The 22054-nt window shown below is 35.3% G+C and overlaps 1 protein-coding gene across 9 annotated transcripts in view; it reads left to right on the forward strand.

Annotated features, from left to right (window-relative positions):
* OSBPL8 (oxysterol binding protein like 8) overlaps window positions 1–22054 on the forward strand; it is a 159176-nt gene that overhangs the window by 132672 nt on the left and 4450 nt on the right. For all 9 annotated transcript variants that reach the window (XM_025882779.2, XM_025882780.2, XM_073900621.1 and 6 more), the window contains 11 exons: window positions 2982–3063; window positions 3350–3448; window positions 5089–5185; window positions 7092–7190; window positions 9720–9817; window positions 11480–11569; window positions 13045–13181; window positions 14719–14904; window positions 15235–15322; window positions 18934–19039; window positions 20748–20850. In XM_025882779.2, coding sequence (XP_025738564.1) covers window positions 2982–3063; window positions 3350–3448; window positions 5089–5185; window positions 7092–7190; window positions 9720–9817; window positions 11480–11569; window positions 13045–13181; window positions 14719–14904; window positions 15235–15322; window positions 18934–19039; window positions 20748–20850 — 1185 coding nt within the window. The remainder of the gene's footprint in view (window positions 1–2981; window positions 3064–3349; window positions 3449–5088; window positions 5186–7091; window positions 7191–9719; window positions 9818–11479; window positions 11570–13044; window positions 13182–14718; window positions 14905–15234; window positions 15323–18933; window positions 19040–20747; window positions 20851–22054) is intronic.

The raw sequence follows: 22054 nt of genomic DNA on the forward strand, positions 1-22054 counted from the left end.
CTCTTCACCATTTCTACAGGTGACCGAAATAAGAATATTTAATACTTTGCTATAATGTTTCCATTTATGAAGTTGAGTGATGAGATCACAAGCTTGAGGGAGACAAGGAGTCTACCCCTTACAGCACTGCTTTCTCAGGCTCTCTGAGCTGTTCACTGACCTAACATAGGGAGAGGTGGTTGGCATTCCTTGTGTTCCTCTCCACCTCCCCCCACTCCCCCCCCCACCTCCCAACCCAGTCAACTAAGCTCTTGTTCAGGTCCCAACCTGGGGCTTGGGCTTTTGTTTATACGTACCCTCTCTGTGTGCTCTTGAGGCATGTGCAGCTTACCACAACCAGGCCAGTTGCTGGCTCATGATATAAATCCCCACTTCCATCTTTGCTTTTCTTCCTGCCAGCTGATCCTGGGTATAATTCTGAGGAAGGAAGGCATAAAGGAGGTGGGGGGAGTTGCTGCCCATCTCTTTCCCAGCAGTTTCTTGGAGAACCAGTAAAAGACATCAACTTTATGCATACCTTTCCAAGTTTTGCATGCTGCCCCCATTCCAGCTATCCAAGACAATGTGTTTTCTAGGATACTGAGTTCCGGTATAATGACCTGATTTTTAGATTCTGCATCAATATTTGTATTCAGTTTAGTAATTATTAGTCTATTAGTTGCAATAATGAACATTGCAAAAAACATTAAGCTGAATCAAAAGATAATTGAGAAACTGGGAGATTTTTGCAAATTAAGGCATACCCAAAGTGCTAATCTCTCTAAAATAAAAAGGGCTCTTAGAAATTTAATGAAATGATCATCAATCTAATAGAAAAAGGAGTGGAGGAAATGACCAGGGTTCAAAAATGAATAGAAACAGTCCTTAAACATCTCAAAATAAGAAAACTGCAGATTCAAATTATGAGCTATTATTTTTTATCCATCACAGTGACCAAAATCCAAAAGCTTTTATACACCAGTTCTGCTTTACATCTTATTATAGTTCTTTTATCTGTCTAGAAATTCATTTCTTTCAGAATATGAGACAGGTTCCTATGAATCACAATAAGATCTTCTTGAGAGATGCCCATTTTCCCAAATTGTTCTGGCTACACGCACTGTTGCCAAGGTTTTGTGGGGCAACAGGCGCTTGTACGATATTGCTGGAAGATACAAACTAGCACAGTGCTTTTGAAGGGAATCTGGCAATATTTACCAGAATTAGATGCGTTCACTCCTTTGATCCAGTAATCCTACTTCTGGTAATAACTCCTACAGATATACCTCTGCATATTCAAAATGACATATATGCAAGATTGTTGCAGCAAGGCTTATAATAGTAAAAGATTAGATAACTCAGGTATTCAGCCATAGTTGACTGGTGGTTAAATAATATATGATACATTTACACATAAGGAAGAAGTCTATAACCTGATTTGGAGGGATCTTTAGGATTATGTGTGTGTGGAAAAAGCAAGGTCCAAAAAAATGTGTGTGGTTTGCTACCTTTTCTTTCTTATAAAGTGTTCTGGCTGCATAACTTTTTTTGCTTCTTTATGCTTAAAGAAAACTGTTTATTAAAACAACTAAAAAAAAATTGCCTATATGGAGAGATGGGACAATAACAAGACGTGTACTTCTTCATATTGCTTTGAGTTTTGAACTACATATATGTAAAATATAAAATAAAATTGCATATTAAGAGAATTTAAACCAAGATAGGAGGAGTGGAATCAGACAGTTGTTACTCCCAATAAGGGCAAGTTTTTGACTCAGCACAATGGTCAGTAAGCCTAAGCCTGGTCTCTTCCATTTCACACTTTTTCAAAAATCACTAGGGGTGCCTGGGTAGCTCAGTTGGTTAAGCATCTGACAGGTCATGATGTCAGGATTATGAGATTGAGCCCCACAAGATGGAACCCCGAGTAGGGCTGGGCCTGGAGCCTGCTTAAGATTCTTTCTCTTCCTCTCCCCCCGACCCCCCGCATGCATGCACACACTCTCTCAGAAAAAAATCACTACACTGAGCTTTCAGACATTCTTGAGGGAAGTTATAGTTAAATTATAATTATTGTTCATGTATATTATGTTATATATGTATGAAAACTCAGTAGAATTCACTTCTGACATACACAGTGTTTTGCAGTGTTTACAGCAACAGCACAAGGGCAAGGAGGTAGCTGAGTCATGGCTTCTAAAAATTTGTTCTTTAAAATGAAGATTGTTCTTTGATTATCTGCTACATTGATAGATTTTATTCACTGGAAAATCACTTGGTAGCACATAGGATTAAAGGCTAAGAATAGGTTAAATCCTTTTTGATTGACTTAAATTATCTCAAAACTTCCATATTTGTGATTTGAAATACCTGTATTTTGTACTAGGAACTAAAAAAAGCATACAATCCTATTCTTAATGGAGCATTTTTCATAGGAGAGGTTAATATTAGCCTATTGTCCTCCCCTCATGTAGGATGGCCCTCACCAGTTATTGTTGATCTCCTCTAATTAACATCAGTGCCTGAGAATAGAGTAAATCAAGTGGACATGATCCTTCTCTGATAAAAGGATCTGAAGACCTCTAATGAAATTGTTACTGAGGCTGCTTGGCCCCATCATTGCAAATGCTAGGCATCATGCAATCCTTGAATCTCAAAATATGTTTATTTTTATTTTTTTCAATCATAATTTCTCACAGAACTCCTAGCAACATCTAGGGCCCTAAGAACCCCACTTGAAAAACCTTGGTTTGGAGAGTTTCCAAAAACTACTTGAGCAAAGACCTGGGCGGTATATCAAACAATAGGAAAAATGGAGAGAAAAGCAACCAGATTATGAAAAGTTATTCTTACAGATTTACATGGTTGTTTTTGCCATCTATTTTAAATATAACTTAGGTTTTGCAGTCATATCTCATACTCAGTTGTTTAGTTGATAAATACAAGGGAGAATTTGTGATATATTTTGTGAAAGTTTTGTGTATGCCATTTTGTTTTTTTAGGGCTGCTCTTGAAGAAAATCCTTATTTCCGTTTGAAGAAAGTAGTGAAATGGTATTTGTCAGGATTCTATAAAAAGCCAAAGGTAATGTTTATATTTTACTTTCTTTAACCTTATATGAGTTATTTTTTATGTTATCTTTAGTTTATTTATTGATAAGCACTACAAGGCCTCTTTGAGTTAGCAAAATTGCAAACTACTTAATCATTTAGACCTATATTGTGGATTGAAGGGTTTCATTTTATTTCATTTACTGTGAAATTTTATAAGGATAGCTCCCAGATGACACAGCTAAATCCATTTTGACTGGTTTAAACTATTTTGAATCTTCCAGATTTGTATTTTGAAACTTGTAATTTTTTTTTACCAGGGACTGAAGAAACCTTACAATCCTATACTTGGTGAGACTTTCCGTTGTTTGTGGATTCATCCCAGAACAAACAGCAAAACTTTTTATATTGCTGAACAGGTATTAGAAGTGCATGTTACAGAAACAAAACTGGTTCGGAAGTTATTGGAATATTTTAATAAAAAATATTAACTCAGTAAATTCACTGTTGATTAACCTTTCTTATTAGTGAGCATTTGGTAAGCATTTAACCTTTTAGTACTGAATACTACTAAATATCATATTTATAAGTATTACAATTACCTGGTATTGCACTCTTTTGCCTCTTATTTTATAATTTAATTCTCCCATTCCAATATTTCTTCTCAGCTATTCTCCATCTAAACCAACCCTGACCTCCTATTTCATGATCCAAGTGACTGCATCTTCCAGTGATTTCTCCCTTCTCAAACTTCTGTATTATTTTTTGTGATTATCCATTAAACTGTTATTTTAACACACACTGTTTAACTTTTTACAGAATATTTATTTCCTAATTGAATTGTCAGCTTCTTGAAAGAATGCCCTCCCTATAAACCTCTCTTTTTGTTGTACAGATAATAGGCAGTCAAAAATATTTCTTAGTTTTACTCTTTCATTAATTTAGACTTATATATATTTATATTCGTGATTCTCAATATTTTCCCCTCATCCTCCCCTTTCCCCCTGGTCCTGAGGAATAGGACATTTTTTTCTCAATAACAATGACTCCTTACTATAATAATTCTCACCTAGAGTGTAAGAAGGATGAGGAGACTGTGTGTCATTTGAAAAACCTTCCTCTTCCCTAGAGATTTTGTATACCTCTCAAATGGAGATGACTTATCCATGTATTAATTTTTTAAAAATTATTGATTATACCACCTTGCATTTTAGTTCACTATAATTCCTCACTAAATTGAGAAGCTTGAGAAGAGTTTGATTTTTAGCTTTGATTCATTTCAGAAAACATAAGGTGTGTGTGTGTGTATATATATATATATATATATATATATATATAGAAAGTGTTAGATTACTAAAGTAACATATTTGTCAAAGGTTTTGTTTCCTATTGCCTATTTAGTAATCCATATGAAGAATAGCTACTGTATTAGTTATCTATTGCTATATAATCAATGACTGCCAGAACTTAATGGCATAAAACAACAAACATTTATTAGCTCCTACAATGAAGTTTAGGGATCTGAGAGCTGCTTAGCTGGATGGTTCTGGCTCAGGGTCTCTCATGAGAGTGCAGTTAAGATGTCAGTCAGCTTTGCAGTCATCTGAAGACTTGGCTGAAAGATTTCACTTCTAAGCTCATCACATGGCTTTTAACCAGAGCACTCAGTTCCTTTCCACATGGGTTTCTCCATAGGGTTGTTCACAACATGGAAGCTGGCTTCTCAGAGCTGATGATCTGTGAGAGAGAGAGAGAGAGAGAGAGAGACCAAAATGGATAGTGCATTATAACTTAATTTCAGAAGTGACATACGTCACTTCTACACAGAGTAACTTTGGTACAGTGTAAGAGGAGCCCACCTAATGGTGTGAATACCAGGAGGTGGTTTCCTTGGGATATATCTTGGAGGCTGGTTACTATAGCCACCAATGTTTAATTTTACCACTTACCAGACATTGCTTCTTATTATTAGAGTATACATTTGAGACTTGACCTTTTGATAATAGCACAATGATATGCTTATGTTATTATATTTTACATTTTTTCCTGTGTTCAATAGGTGTCTCATCATCCACCAATATCTGCCTTTTATGTTAGTAACCGAAAGGATGGATTTTGCCTTAGTGGTAGTATCCTGGCTAAGTCCAAGTTCTATGGTGAGTTTCTCCTTGTCTCAGTCTGCACCCTTTTCTGAAAGGTAGTATTTAAAAAAAACAACAACAAACAACATATACTCCAATTTCAGATGTCTTGAGTTCTTCTAAATAGTTAAAGAAATAATACCAAAAAAAACACCAAAAAACAAAACCACCGAACCAATTCGGTACAACATTTTACAGTAAGGAGAAGAGGAGGAAACATTTCTCAACTCATTTTATGAGGCCTACATTACCCTAATCCCAAGACAACACAGTACAAGGAAAGTATAGATCATTATCTCTAATGAATATACACGCCAAAATCCTTACCAAATTAGTAACAAATCAGAATATATAAAGAGTAATACACACACATAGGATATATTAAAAGCATATATATCATGATCAATTTATCAAGGGGAGTTTATTTTGGAGATACAAGGTTGGTATATCATTGAAAATCAATGTAGTTCATATTAATTGAAGGAAAACCATATTTTAATAAATGCAGAAAAAGCATTTGACAGTTTTCAACACCCATTTATGATAAAAGCTCTTAACAAACTAGGACTAGATTAAAGGTATCTGTGAAAAATATATGGCCAATTTCATACTCCTAAGGTGAAAATTATTTTTACTTAAAATCAGGAACAAGGCAAAAATGTTCACTCTCACTACTTCTGTACAAAACTGTTATTAGAAGTCATAGCCAATGCAGCAGGCAAGTTAAAGAAAAAGCATACAATTCGAAAGGAGGTAGTTAAAAAACATATACATACCTGATCTACAGAGAAAATTCTCAAGAATATACAAAAAACTACTAGAACTGATAAATGAATTTAGTAAGGTTGCTGGATACAAGGTCAAAATACAAAAGCCAGTTGTATTTCTATATACTAAAAATGAACACTTGCAGAATGAAATTTAAAAAACATCTCCAATTATAGTATGTGAAAAATAAAATATTTAGGAATAAAATAAAAGATGTGTAAATCTTGTAAACAAAAACTACGAAGCATTGCTGAGGAAAATTGAAGATTTAAGTAAATAGATATACTATGTTCATATATTAGATTTTAAAAATTGTTACGATGGCATGAAATGATAACAATGGCATGGATGAATGTGAAAAACATTTTGCTAAGTAAAAGAAGTAAAACAATAAACTGCATATTCTATGATGCCATCTGTACAAATTCTAGAATAGGTAAAACTACAGTGACAAAAACCAGACTAGTGGTTTTCTGGGGTTGGAGGAAAGGATTGACTGTCAAGCAAAGGGGGAGCTTTTTGGGGTGATGCAAAGTTTTATATCTTAATTGTGTGATGATGGTTACATGATTGTATACAATTGCCAAGACTGTCGGAATACACATTTAACGTGGGTCACATATTGTATGTAAATTATGCCTCAATAAAACTGGTGATGGAGGGGGCGGGGGAGAAAAATACACATGGGAGAAAAGCTAGAAGAAAATACCATGGAATTTTATCAACTATTGCGTTTTGATGGGTTATGCTTATGTTTTCTTTTCTCAAAATATCTATAGTAGTAGTATGTCAATTTTAAGTACTAAAAGCTTGGTACTTAACTATGTAACTTACAGATAAGAAATGTTTTTATTCAAACACAGATATGTTATTAAGCCATATCGTAAAACTGTTTTATTGCATTTTTAAGAGCCTCATATAAAATAACATAACAAGCATATAACTGTGCCTTTTAAAAGTACTCATTTTGTAAGACTAGGAATGTGGATCATATGTTTTGGATATAAGATATATATACATTTGGGCACGTTGAGATTGAGACATTTTTAAGACATTCCACTGTAGATGTATGATAGGTGTCCTGAGTATATTTTGTTTATTTTGAATTGGTTGCATTAGTTTTGTGAAATTTAATAAATGATATTTATTCTAGGAAACTCATTATCTGCAATATTAGAAGGAGAAGCACGATTAACTTTCTTGAATAGAGGTGAAGATTATGTCATGACAATGCCATATGCTCATTGTAAAGGTAAGTATTTTCCATACTTGAGTTAGATATTCCATAAAACCTTTTTAAGTATATGTATATGGCTGTAATTTGTTGTGTTTTGTGATTGATGGAGTCAGCCTTTTGTTTGAAAGTGTCCTTGGTTTATAGATATTTAAGATTATTGCTGTCATCTACTATCTCTATGGTTAATTCACCTACAACAGACTTTTATGACACTTCAGTTGGAAAAGGCTGATTTATAGTAATGGAATTTCGTTTACCTAATGTACAGGTTTTAAAATTGATGGTACTGCCCATTATTTCAAAATCTTTTTAAAAATGATTTTCATTTTCGTGCACCTCCACCCCTTTTTAAAATGTTAATTTGCTGCTTTTCGGTATACTAAGTCCTTTAAAAATTTTTCTTATTCTCATTTGGCAATTTCTTAAAAACTAATGTATTATACTTTTCCCCATTATTTAAGATACAGATAAGGATACTGCATTTTCAGCAGACCAGGGACCCAGCCATTCTGTGCACCTTACATTTATAAACTCATTTAATCACTTCAGCAGCCCTGTAATATTGGTAATATTGTCTGTTTTATTGATGTGGAAAATGAGGCACACAGGGGTTAATTTGCCTGAGATCACACAGCTAGGATGTTGCAGAGTCAAGATCTCTGTGACCTGTACTATTAAGCTGTACGGCGTCAGCTTCAACACTGTTTGGTCATTATCTGTATAATCCTTTGCAACCCATTTTTTTTTTTTAAAGATTTTATTTATTTATTTGAAAGAGAGAGAATGAGAGATAGAGAGCACGAGAGGGAAGAGGGTCAGAGGGAGAAGCAGACTCCCTGCTGAGCAGGGAGCCCGATGTGGGACTCGATCCCGGGACTCCAGGATCATGACCTGAGCCGAAGGCAGTCGCTTAACCAACTGAGCCACCCAGGCGCCCTGCAACCCATTTTTTAAAAATAAATTTTTTGGGTAATTATCCTCTTTTAGGAACTGATTCATGAAAACATGGAAATTATTTAATGTGGCCTCATTTCACAGATGTAGAAACTGAGAGGGTTAAGAATCTTATCTGAGGCCAAACCAGTGAGAACATGGAGACTAAACTCTAGGCTTGTTGACTCCAATCCACTGTAACATGGACCTACCTTGTTTGAAGTACAAGAGTGGCCACCTTGTGGCTTCAGGCTAGATAATTCTTAGAGCTTCATGTGTGGTTCTTGAAATAGGCATGAAGTGAAATATCTGAAATTATGAACTAAATTTGATAAGAAATATATTTTTTAAAATCTTACATCATTTAGAATAAAGAAAATGATATTTTATGTAGATACCCAGGGCCAATGTCTTTTTGCATGGAAAAAACAAGAGATTATAATAACCCCTTGTGAATGAACATCAGAAATAATGATTGTTTTTTACCCTTGTGTATTTTCTATGATGTATTCCTCAAATCGTTAATCTCACAAATTGTTTTACAAAGTGAGTTCCATAGCCAAATAAGTATGAGACACATTGCATAGTCTCTTCCCATTGGAAATTAACATTGTGCATTTGCATATTAAAAGCTCCCTTAACAGTTTAGTCCAAGAACAGATCATGCACACATGCACACTTAAACTTTAACAAATTTAAAAGAATTTTCTCCACTTTTAGTCACAGAACCTATCTTGAGGTATTTTTTTTTTTACATGGTTGTCTTACTTATACAGTTGATTCTTGTGATTAGCAGTAGTTATGTTCCATAAAGTCACCACAAACACATTTTAATGAATAGTAAACCATTGCTTCTAGGGGAAACACAAGATTAGGTTAATGAGTCACCTTTTCATCAACCAATTAATACATAACCTTGTTTGTATTTAAAGACACCTTACTGTATATTATTGATTCAATAACATTGAACTAACAGTCAACAGCACTATAACTCATGACTGAACCAAGCTTTAATACACCTTTTATAATACCTTATAATAATACCTTTTCTCCATAAGGTACATTATAGCCTTCTTTGCTTAGGAATGCTAGACAGCACTTTAGCACTACATTTGGAGGTCATTTTGAACCATAAAATTACCAACAAAAATCACCAAACTGTGAAAAATGTGGCTCTTAAAAATACTGCAGAAAAAGCACTTGTTTACCAAATGAGGGATGAAACCAGAAGGCAATGTTAACCTTGTTCAACCTCAGCTGGCAGTTTGCACATGGGACAACTCAAATTTTTCACCACTCTGTGCGTGAAGGACTGCAAAAGTGCTGTGGGTATTTATTTTGGGATTGCTAACATGTTTTAGTGAGAATGTGAATTCGCAAATAATTGGATCTACAAATGGAATGGAATCTGCAAATAATTGTATCCTCTGTTATCTATTTAAGTCCTACAGAAACAACTCTGTGTATGTTATAGATTGTTATTGGGTGGGACTGAAAACCCTTGAATTATTGGTTTCTCCTAGAGGGAGAGTAGATTGTAAAGTTCTGCTTGTTATTATTAGCCAGCATTTCTCTTCAACCTTTTGTCAAAATTGTTTTTTTTTTCTTTAGGAATTCTTTATGGCACAATGACACTGGAGCTTGGTGGCATAGTCAATATTACATGTCAAAAAACTGGATACAGTGCAATACTTGAATTCAAACTAAAGGTTAGTACAGATAAAAGGTGTCACCTAATTAAAGAGAATCTGTGCTATAAATATTGAACAAAGAGCACAGCTTAGCTCCTTATTAAAAAATAAATTTAAGAACACAGAATTCATCAGAGGGCAGCCTTGGCAGATCCAAATCAACAGAAAGCCTTCATTTTTTGTTTGTTGATTTTAATCAATAAAACTGTTGGTATTTTATGGGAGATGAGATATATGAAGTGAATGGATAGAAATTTCTCAGTAAATTAAAGCATTTCTTTACAAAATACCACAAAGTATGTATTAACTTGAGCTAAGTTGTGTACCCTAAGAGTTGTATTGGTTACTATTTCTGCCTAACAATTTACTCAAACTCACAGCCTTAAAAACAACCTTGCTCTGATCTATACGGCTTCTATCAGTCGGGAACTTGACCAGAGCATATTGGGGATGGCTTATATCTGCCACATAATGTTTGGGGCCTCAGGAAGACTTGCAGGTTGTGAGTGACTCAGCAGTTGGGGCTGGAATTATCTGAAGGCTCATCACTTACGTGTCTGGTGCATGGGTTGGGACAACTTAAAGACTAGGACTGCTGATCTGAGCGCCTGTATATATATGGCCCTTCTGTGTGGCTTGGCTTCCTCACAGCACAGTGGCTTCAAGGTAGTCCAGCTTCTTACGTGGTAGCTCATGGTTCCAAGTGCAAGTTCTTGTGAGCAAGGTGGAAGCCTCATTGCCATCCATGACCTGGTGGCAGAAGAGTCACATTACATCACTTCCACCATTTTCTGTTGAAGAGTTATAAGCCCACCCAAATTCAGGGGGAAAGGATATAGACCCCACTTCTCAATGGGAAGTTGGCTATATTTGGAAAATTTTGTCTGCCTCTCAGTGAAAGGGAAATTTAAGACCTTTTCATTGTGGCAGTTATTGGTTTAGGACAATATATATGTTCAGATAAGAATATTTCTATGAACTATTTAATATTTGTTACCAAATTTCTCCTGTGTTGATATCCAGCTGATCAGCAACTAATCAGCAACTTTGTTCTGATAAAAAGTATCTCTTCAGTATTATTTGGTGCAGTGCCCCCTTTTTATTTCAAGCTTAGCAAATTTTTTGCTTGTGTGGTGATAATGGTATCTGAAAATCAGACTAAAGATGTTTTAAGTAATTTCTGACACCTTTAAGGGCTAGATTGGAACATCAGAATTTTGTCACTGACTAGAGACATCAGTAAGGCAATGTAGTAACTCAAAGTATATTCTGATTTAATTTTTGGAGGATTTTTTTGGTTAAGTATTGTTTTACTGTTGTTTTGAAGGAAGGGATATTCTAAAAGATGAATTAAGTCCCTCCAGTCCACTGAATTACTATTGCTTAAATAGACTACAACATTGATGGACCACAGTTGAGTCAGAAGAGAGCACAGGGCATGAGTCATCATTTGTGATCTTTCTCAGTATGTTTATTTGGACTTCACACACACTGTTTTTACCTTTTTTTCCCCACAAATTCCAATTTCTTTTCATTGAACATTTCTGACTAAAATTTCACCCTTTTTGCCTTCAGTAGCACTGTAACTATACAATTACGTCTTTCGTTCCTTTTTGTCTACTTTATATGTAAATATAAGTTAAAAGCAAAATATTTCTGTAACATTTTCTCTTTTAAAAGCCATTTCTAGGTAGTAGTGACTGTGTTAATCAAATATCAGGGAAACTTAAATTGGGAAAAGAAGTCCTAGCTACTTTGGAAGGCCATTGGGTAAGTGTTTTTGTATTTTAGCTTTACAAAGAGAATTTTATTCTATGAAAAAAATTAAAAATGACATTTTAAAAGTTCACTTATTCCATTGCTAAAAGTATCATCACTATTCAACATAAGCTTCAGCTGAACAAATATTTTGGCATTGAGCTATTATCAACAATCTTTAGTTTCATGTAGTACTATCTTTCCAAAACTTTTTTTTTAGATTTATTTATTTATTTATTTGAGAGAGAGAATGAGAGAGAGCGAGCACATGAGAGGGGGGAGGGTCAGAGGGAGAAGCAGACTCTCTGCTGAGCAGGGAGCCCGATGTGGGACTCGATCCTGGGACTCCAGGATCATGACCTGAGCTGAAGGCAGTCGTTTAACCAACTGAGCCACCCAGGCGCCCTCCAAAACTTTAATTCAATAAAAATAGCTAACTTACCACTTACAATGTATTGCACTGTTTAAAAATGTTACTCATATTAATTCATTTAATACTAAGTGACTGTATGAGGTGGGTACTGTTAACTGTTTCTGTTTTACCGAGGAGGACACTGAGGCACAGAGGGTTTAATTTGCCCAAAGTGATGGAGCAGTATTCCAGCCCATGCTCTCTGGCTCCAGGGCTGTGCTTCTACTCAGAGCAGTATACTGCCTTTCACCTCGAAGAAAGAGGCATTTCCAGTTAGAGTTACATTTCCTTTTGAGGAACATTGAAAGGATACAGTGGTATTTGAGAGCAATGGCTTTTATTTCTTTCTCTACTGACATAAATTCACATTTATATAATTTTGTTAAGAGGAGCTTAAATGAATAAGAAGGATATATCATGGTACTGTCTAGATGCACTCTCACTGTGAACACTGAGTATATGCTGTTTTCTGCATTATAATCAGAAAATAATGAGAAATGTGATGAGAAAATGACACGATCTAGAGACTCAACCAAGAGGCCACAAATGCTCTGTAATTTTAAAAATTTACCTCAATCCAAAAATCGTTTGGAAAAAAGATAAAACTATGTTTTTTTAAAAAAATGAAATTTCTAAGATTGTGCTCAAATTTTTAATGCTAAGAAAAGCTTGTTGAAGTGTGTGTGTGTGTGTGTGTGTTTATTGAGTACATAGGTAGGTAGTCAACAGAATCTCATTGTAGTTCTAGCAAATACTGTGCTCTGCTTTGACAGTTCAGAAATGGTTGTTGAGGTTTTTGCAAGTAATTGTTTGAAATTTGTTTATTAAGTAAAACTTGTGAACTCTTCATGAACTTTTTGTGTGTTCAAATTTTTTAAATGACTAGTATTACATATTTAATAGTTTTATAAAATGACAAGAGATTTGGGACTTTTAGAAAAGTACTAGTTGTATTTGTTTTAAAAATGTGTTTGTGGGATTAAGTATCAGGAAGAAAGTATTATTATATTGTTATACTAAATAATCCTCTTTAATGACAATTCTCTACATTAATTTTTAATTTCTTTAAATATAGGATAGTGAAGTTTTTATTAATGACAAAAAGACTGATAATTCAGAGGTTTTCTGGAATCCAACACCAGACATTAAGCAGTGGAGATTAATAAGGCACACTGTAAAATTTGAAGAGCAGGGGGATTTTGAATCAGAGAAGTAAGTATACCATTTTTCAGCTAACGTCATGAATATTGAAGAGTGATTTTTAATCCCTCAAGAGTATGGACACTTTTCTCTGTCACTTTTCAGTCACATTTTAATTCAAAATAACTTAACATTTGTGGGATGTGACAGGATTTTTTTTTTTCGGTATATGTGAATGTCAAATAAATATACAAATCATACTGGTTAAAAAAATCATACTGGTTTTCTGCAGTTCTAAACTAAAGCTTCCCATTTTTTCCTTTCTCTTCTTATCTGCTCCAGGGCCTATTAAAAACAAAAAACAAAACAAAAAAACCAAAAACTTCTGTTTTGTTTGTATAAAATCATGGGACTAATTACTCTTGGCTTTCAAAATATACGAATTATGTCATGGGATATGCAGGCTTCTAGAGGACTTACATTAGTTGGGTAATAATTATGACTATCGTTTCTGTTCTTAAGTCATGAAATTCTTGCTGGATCTCTTACTTTTGAACCAAAAATACTATTTAAATATTGCCCAGTTCTATTCTTATTATATTTCTCTGTGTTAGAAGGTTTCTATGCAAAAGACCCTCTACCAGGTACTTTATATACGTTATACAGTTTAGCTCTCGCTACATGTTCTCATATGCATATCATTCTCATGTCTCATTGTCATGAGGACTCATGTCTGTGTACTTCTACATCCAAAATTGAGGTTGTCAAAAATGGAAGAATATGTATGTACCAGTTCTAAAAATTGTTTCAGCTATAACCACATGATGCTCTCCATCAAGAGTGAAGCTTTGCCAAGGCATACAACAATTTTTGAGGTGTGAATATAATTTAACATATTTTAAAGATGAGGAAATGAGTCTTAGGATAAGTAACTTTTAGTTCATCAGCCAAGAATTCATCCCAACTCTGATTCCAAAGCTTGTGTTCTTTCAGTCACAACATGCTGTCTTCCTAGGTAGATGGAATATAGATAGTATATTTTTATTTGATAAAAAACTAAACTTTAGTAGGGGAAAAAATTTTACTTCAGTCTTTTCTGTTATATCATTGGTTCTCAACACTGGCTACACATTAAAATCACCTGGAAAACATTTAAAAAACCAATACTTGGGCCTATCCCCAAGATTTTCATTTTAAAAGTTCCTGATGATTCCTGCATCCAAGGTTGAGAAGCATGGCATTAGAGTATTGGATCTTTGAGGCTAGTGAATCTTAAACAGTGATAAGAATCATCCAGGGAGCTTAAAAATATAGATTCTCAAGCCTTCATTACATTCTTATCATCTTGGGTCAGCACCATTCATTGCCATATGTTTAAGAATCCAAGTAATACCTCTCTCTTGGCAAGAAAAAAATTCGTTTCCACTGTGATTTCTCTTCTTTAGGCACCACTTTTTATATCTTGACACATTTCGAAGCCTATGAGCATAAGCTTTGTCAAAGCCAAAAACCCGCATGGGCACCATTTTCTCTCAAGGGGATTCAAATCTATTCTATGTAGATTTGATTTTCTCTTGCTTTTTTAATGCTGTTTTTAAACATGTATTAGACTCTGGCAGCGAGTAACTCGAGCCATAAATGCCAAAGACCAAACGGAAGCTACCCAAGAGAAGTATGTTTTAGAAGAAGCTCAAAGACAAGCTGCCAGAGATCGGAAAACAAAAAGTGAAGAGTGGACATGCAAGTTATTTGAGCTTGATCCACTCACAGGAGAATGGCATTACAAGTTTGCAGAGTAAGTAATTAAAAAGAGCATGTTACAAACAATATACCAACGTAGGTTTTTGCCTTTATTTCTGTAATTTTTACTGTTAGTTGGAGTAGTTTTTCATTAAGCCATACATATAAATTAGATTGAGATTTTAAACTTGATGTTCCATTCATTATAAATTTGACTCCATGAGAGTAGTTTACAAAATAAGCTGAGGATCAGAAGATTAGATATGATAAATATTAATCTTACAGCTAGGTTCATAATTGCTAATGTAAATCTATTTATAGAATACATTTTTGGAAAAGTGTTTTCATTTATGAAATGGGTTTTTTTTTTTTTTCATTTATACAGTACTAGACCATGGGACCCACTTAATGATATGATACAGTTCGAAAAAGATGGTGTTATCCAGACCAAAGTGAAACATCGCACTCCAATGGTATGTAATAAAAAAGTAACAAGACCTGCTAGGCATACAAATTTTTCTTTTAAATATTTATTTATTTTTTAGAAAAAGCGAGCAGGGGGGAGGGGCAGAGGGAGAGGGAGAGAGAATTTCAAGTAGACTCTGCCCTGGGCACGGTACCTGACTCAGAGTTTGGTCCCACAGCCCATGAGATCATGACCTGAGCCAAAACCAGGAGTTGGACACTTACCCAAGTGTGCCACCCAGGCACCCCTAGGCATACAAATTTTTTAAACCCTTAGTATCTTTGGCCACCAGTGTTTAAAATTTGGCTTCAAAATTTAAAATTTGGGGTCAGCAAAATGCAGAGTAGGCAGCTCCAAGCTCTTGTCCCTTCAAAGAAACAAAAAAGCAAGCAAAAATGATCAGAACCAAATTTGCCAGAACTATGGAAAACAGTCAGAGGTTTGCAGCAACAAAATGAATGCTAAATCAAGACAGAGATGACTTCAAAGCCATAGGAAAGCTTTATGGCATTTTTACTTGTCCTTACCCCAACTCTTCACGGGTGGACTGGTAGTCTTGAAGGGTCCCCAGATTCCCAGTGTGAGTCCTGGTTCCAGAGGGAGCAGAGCAGACCTTATTCACAAATTGTGTATGTCTGTTGTAACGAAGGATGCATGTTGTCGCTAACTCAGAGCTCAACCAGAAAGCCTGCAGGTATTGCTTGGAAGTACTGAGCCATACTGACAGCCTGCACAATCCTGGGGCAAAAGATTACCATTGAAACAAAACAGTAGACTGTGGAATGCCAGAAACAAAAGCTGGGGAGAGAATCTGGGAAACTAGGGAGTCACGGATTTTAGAAAACCATGGAAATGTTCAAGGCAAAATGCTTATGCTCAAAAAAGACCTGTGCAAGCCTGGCTTAGTGTTGAAAGAGGGCTGCTACATGGAGCCAGTCTGCTAAGGCTGGGAGAGTATTGTTTTGTTTTTGTTTTTTGTTTTTATTTGTTTAGCTACTGGTGTTCAAGGAAGCTTCTGTCAAAATGCTAGCTGAACACAGGCTAAGGAGCAGAGATTTCAGTAACCATGAACAAGGAATACAGTCTTTGCAAAAACAATTTAGAGACTTGACTGAACAAATGGAGTACTGTAGCTTTCATCAGTCCAGAAGACAGCAAGCCCTGGGGAGAAGATGGAGAATCTGATTTCCTGAATTTTACCACATTATAACAGTCAGATGTCCAGTTTTCCATAAAGAATAACAGGGCATACAAAGAAGCATGAAAGCATGACCCATTCATTAAAAGGAACAGGATAAATTGACAGAAACCATCCCTGATGAAATCTAGACACCAGACTCAGAAGACAGTTTTTAGAACAGTTGTCTCAAATGTGCCCACAGAGTTGAACAGGAACAAAGAACTAAAGAAAACCAAGAAAAAGATATATAAACAAAATTAAAATATCAATAAAGAGAAATTATACAAAAGAACCAAACAAATTCTGGAGCTCAAAAGTAGAATAAAGTGAAAAAGAGGCTACTAGGGACTGAGGGGAAGAGAGAATGGGAAGTCATTGCTTAATTATTATAGTCTCTCTTTGGGATGATGAAAATGTTTTAGAAGTAGCTGTGACATTTGCACAATATTGTGAATCTACTTAATACTACTGAATTGTACACTTAAAAATGGCTAAGATGGCAAAATTTATTATATATATGTATATCTGTACACATACATGGTATCACTATTTAGAAATTGTAAAACATTTTAGGGGTGCCTGCGTGCCTCGGTCATTTAAGCATTTGACTCTTGATTTTGGCTCAGGTCATGATCTCAGGGTTGTGAGATCAAGCCCTGTGTTGGGCTCCATGCTGGGCATGGATCTGCCTAAGATTTCTCTCTCTCTCTCTCTCTCTCTCTCTCTCTCTCTCTCTCTCTCTCTCCCTCCCTCCCTCCCTCCCCCCCTCCCTCCCCCATCCCTCTCTCTCCCCCCGCCCCTCCCCCCTCTTTTTTCCTCCCTCCCTCTCTTAAAAAGAAATTTTAAAACATTTTAAAATTTTGTTTCTTCCTTTAACCACACTAACATGATAAATAGAGACAGGGCATCTGTATTTCCTCCTAAAGGTAGAGTTTACTGAGAGAGAGATTGCTGACTCCCTTTATCATTTTGAATACTTTTCACCAGTCTTCATAATGTCCAATTTGAACCTACTCTAAGAATGTGGATTTGGATTCTAATGCTATAATGTTTAGTTTCTATGACTTGAAGTAGGAGGGCATAGTGTAGGCTGGATCTAGAACCTACTTGCTCATTGCTTATTTTCTATTAATAAAATTACAGAAATTTTATTTGAATTTCAGTCTTTTGAATAAGATTTTGCAAGAGAATAGGTAATTGGTGGATAATTCCTCTTTAGAATAGTATGAATGGAATCCAGGAGTTAGGATGACTGGTTCCCTGTTTTTCTAAGCATATAAATTACCTTACCCTTTTAATTCTAGTTTCTTCTCTTGAATTTGAGTTTTTAACCTTAGGATTGACCTCCAAAATTGCAAGCCTATTAATAGAGTCTAAAGTTCATTATTCTAAGGAAAATTTAGTCTTAGTTGATCATTTGATATACTTCTGAATCTTGTGCGTGCATTCAAATACTTTCTGTAAGTATAAATCATGCTCTGCAACAGGGCGCCTGGGTGACTCAGTTAGTTAAGCATCTGTCTTCGACTCAGGTCATGATCTCAGGGTCCTGAGATTGACCCCCATGTCAGGCTTCCTGCTCAGCAGGGAGTCTGCTTCTCCCTCTGCCGCTCCCCCCTTCCGCCACCTCCCCACTGCTCTTGTCTCTCAAATAAATAAATCTTTTTTAAAAAAATCATGCTCTGCAAAATAATAATACTTTCATTTATTATAAGATGCTTTCTAGGGGCAACTGGGTGGCTCAGTCGGTTAAGCATCTGCCTTTGGCTCAGGTCATGAGCCCTGCATTGGGCTCCCTGCTCAATAGGGTGTCTGCTTCTCCCTCTCCCTCTGCCCATCCCCCTGCTCATGCTTGCTCACGCTCTCTCTCTCAAATAAATAAATAAAATCTTTAAAAAAAAAAAAGATGCTTTCTACATTATCCAGATATTATTAAAAGTAAATAATTTTATGGGAAACCCAACATCATTCAATGGGAATGTTTCTAATGTTGAGAACAAGATAAATATGATTGAAAAAGAACACTACTATTTATGACATTGAACTAGAGATACTGGTACAGTTAGAAGTGTGGGGGGGTCTATATTCATATTTGTGTGTACATAAAAATGTCTCTTGCAGGATATACAAAGTAATAGTGTGAGTAATTTGTGGCAGAGAAAATGGGTTGATAAGAGTTCAGGAGTAAAGAGAAACTCTTCATTGCATAGTTTTAAAATATTTTTTGTTGTTTGTGCCAAATTAATGTTTCCTATTACAATTTAATAATTTGATTATATAAGTGTATCACATCTTGTTTAAGTTTTAATTAGACTATTTCATCTTTGTTTTTATTTCAGTGTACTGCACCCATGAACGGATAGTTTTGACAGTTGTACAACATTGGTCTTTAATTTAAAAATTGACTGCAAATTCACATAGCATGGCTTTTTTTTCAGGTTAGTGTCCCAAAAATGAAACATAAGCCAACCAGGCAACAGAAGAAAGTGGCAAAAGGCTATTCCTCCCCAGAGCCTGATATCCAGGACTCATCTGGAAGTGAAGGTAAAAATATTTACTGCAGACAATTCACTACAAGCACCTAAACTTTTAAAAGGATATTACTGTTTTATGTTTAATATGTGAAAAGTGGTTTTCATATTAACTCAAGAAGATAATGTAGGAGTTTGGGTGAAAACAGAAATGGTATGCAAAAAAAAGCTATTTTAGATTATAGGTAAGTTTTAAGACCAGGCCACAAGGGAAAGGCAAGAGAGACCATGTAAATCAAGAACCACACTGTAGTACTAGTTCTTATGTCTTGTTAGCTTCTGAAAAATTGTTGATGATTTTGTAGATTCAATGCAGGAAGCATTTTTTGAGCTTTGAACTCATTTCCTTGCTTCAAAAAAATTTTCCATTTTTAGAATAAATTCTTATAGTGTTTAGAAGTCACAGACAAGTAAAAATATAACTATATCAAAATTGTGGTCTGAATTAACTAGTATGCCATTCTTGTTCAATTCAGATAATGTGTAAAATGTCTTGAATTACATTGAGATATAATGAAGAAAGGATTAAGGTAATGTCTGAGAAAATTGTTTTTTAAAAGCCACAGTTCTCTACTAAGCTCACACTAAGCTGGGGAGCTTATTTTTATAGAGATAACGCTAGAGGTGAATAAATGATAAATGACAGGAAATTAGTAGACAACAAATAACAGTTTAAAGGAAAGGGAGCTGAATTCAGTTTGAGGTAGGTTCTTAGAGGAACCCGAATGAATTATTAGGATTTTTAATGGATTAGAGCAATCTTGGCTTGAGGGATGTGGATGGGGGGCAAGATTACCTGTGTAAAAGAGGAATAAAATCAATAAAAGTTTAAAAGTATGAGTCACAGGGTACTGGTGTGCTGGAGTGGGGAGTATTAGTTATACTGTTTTGTTCCCATTTTACAGAAAAGGAAATTGAGACACGGGTTAACCTGTTCAAGGTCACATGTCCCATAAGGCAGTATGTATATGTATTATGTGCAGATATTTTGGTTCCTTAATTCACTCTCTTATCCACTCCACTATTTACCTGTAACTTATCAGCTGACATTCACTGAGTACTTAATGTATGCCAAGCTAGATGTTTAACACACTGTACTACCACCATGTGAAGTTTGAATGGTGTTATTATTATTCCTGTTTTACAAATGAGAAAGCTGAGACCCAGAGAGAGGTTAAGATCTGAACAAAAACAGAAAGGAAGGAATGGATATGAGAGGTTTGAAGGAGAAAAAAATACAGTATACTAGTTGACAGTAAAAAAATATAGAAAAGGTAGCAAAACCAACTGAAAAGATAGAAATTTTAGGTGACCAAGGAAATAAAGGTAACATTAACAGTAAAACACTGAAAAGGGGGCCCAAAAAGCTGACTTCTTCAGATGTAGGCAAATAGACAAGAGATAGAAGAGAGTAATACCTTCACCCAAATTAGTATATGTATTTTTAATGAATTATTTTTGTCTACTTTAATGAATTTTAAAAAACTGAAGCCATCCAAATTTGTGGTTACTTTAAATATATTTGTAGTATTCTAGTTTTGAAGTGATATGATTACAACTTAAAAAATGCAGAGTATTAGTATTATTACGTTACTCTCTAAGCCATAAAAATAATGCCTAGGAAAATTTTGTAACACAAGAATCATTAAGCTGAAATGTAAATTGTTTATAATTAAATGTGTTTGCTATTTTCACCAACTTCATTCCAAATGTCTTTTCAGCTCAGTCAGTAAAACCAAATACAAGAAGAAAGAAAGGGATAGAACTGGGAGACATTCAAAATTCCATCGAATCTATAAAACAAACACAGGAAGAAATTAAAAGGTAATATATATGGATAGTGGCTATTCATTTAAGTCTAGAGGGATAGTTAAGAATCCTGTTATGTAGGAAATTATATGCGAACTTTACAGTTTCATAACATTGTTGGGCTAAAATAGACCTTGGCTTCTGCTGCCTGATGACTAAAACTTATGAACTTCCTTCACCACTAAAATATTGGGGGAGAGTGGTGGTTTTTCCTCATCTGTGAGGGCAGAATTAGAATCTTACTGCTGTTGCATACTAGAAATATAGCTGGGTTAGGTGTGGAAGTGGGGTGGTTTCTGAGAAAGTCCGCTAACAAAGGCTTCTGCTGTCCCTTTTGTACGTGGCTAATTTTTAATTGGAGTACATCAGTTGTTGAAATACTGAAATACTTCATAGCAGTGGTTAAATAGCCTGAGACCTTTGAGTGCTCTTTTGTAGTCCCAGACCCTTCCTCACACACACCTCTCCATGAACCAGCAGCACAGTCATTAACACCTGGGAAGGGTCCTGATCTGTCCTGCTCCATTGCTAAGCTAGCATGAGTGCAGATTGGTTGCCTCCCATTGCTGTATCAGGGGATTTTTTTTTTTAAAGATGATTTTTCTCTTCTTAGTGATTTTAGAGCTTACATTTAGTTGCTGTTTTCATTTATAGCCTCATCTCCTGCCATTCCCTACACCTGTCCCATGTTCTCGTTCTGTGAAACTCCTCACATCTCCAGAATACACTGTGCTGCTGTGTCATCTTTGGAGCTTTGCCAACACTGAATTGCTCTTCCTCCCACCCTGCCCATTAAGAAAATCCTTGTTTATCCTTCAGAATATAATTCAAATACCACCCTTTTAGTACCATTTCTAATTACTCACCCTGCCCTGTAGAGTTACTAATCTCTCCACTTTCCTTGTACAGTTCTCTATACATAACTGCTTTTGAGCAGTTACTAGACTACAGAGTTGTTATTGTAAGTGTCTACTTACCTCACCCCTGCTGCCCCCACTGGACCGTGAGCTCCTTTAGAGGAGGGAGCATGTCTTCTGCATCTTGATGTCATCAGCCCTTATATAAAATTTTCGTTTTCTAGTTTAATTAGATTTTATAAATCAATGAACCTGTTCATTTGTTTCTTTATACTAGTAAAACACTTTAATAGAAGAAGTTGGGGTGGGGGTGGGGTCGGATGTCTTCACTAATCAGTTTTTGTTTTTAGCCAAAAGCATTT

This window comes from Callorhinus ursinus, unplaced genomic scaffold (genome assembly GCF_003265705.2).
Source record: "Callorhinus ursinus isolate GAN/ISIS: 27379988/994484 unplaced genomic scaffold, GSC_fseal_2.0 scaffold14, whole genome shotgun sequence".
NCBI lineage: Eukaryota > Metazoa > Chordata > Mammalia > Carnivora > Otariidae > Callorhinus > Callorhinus ursinus.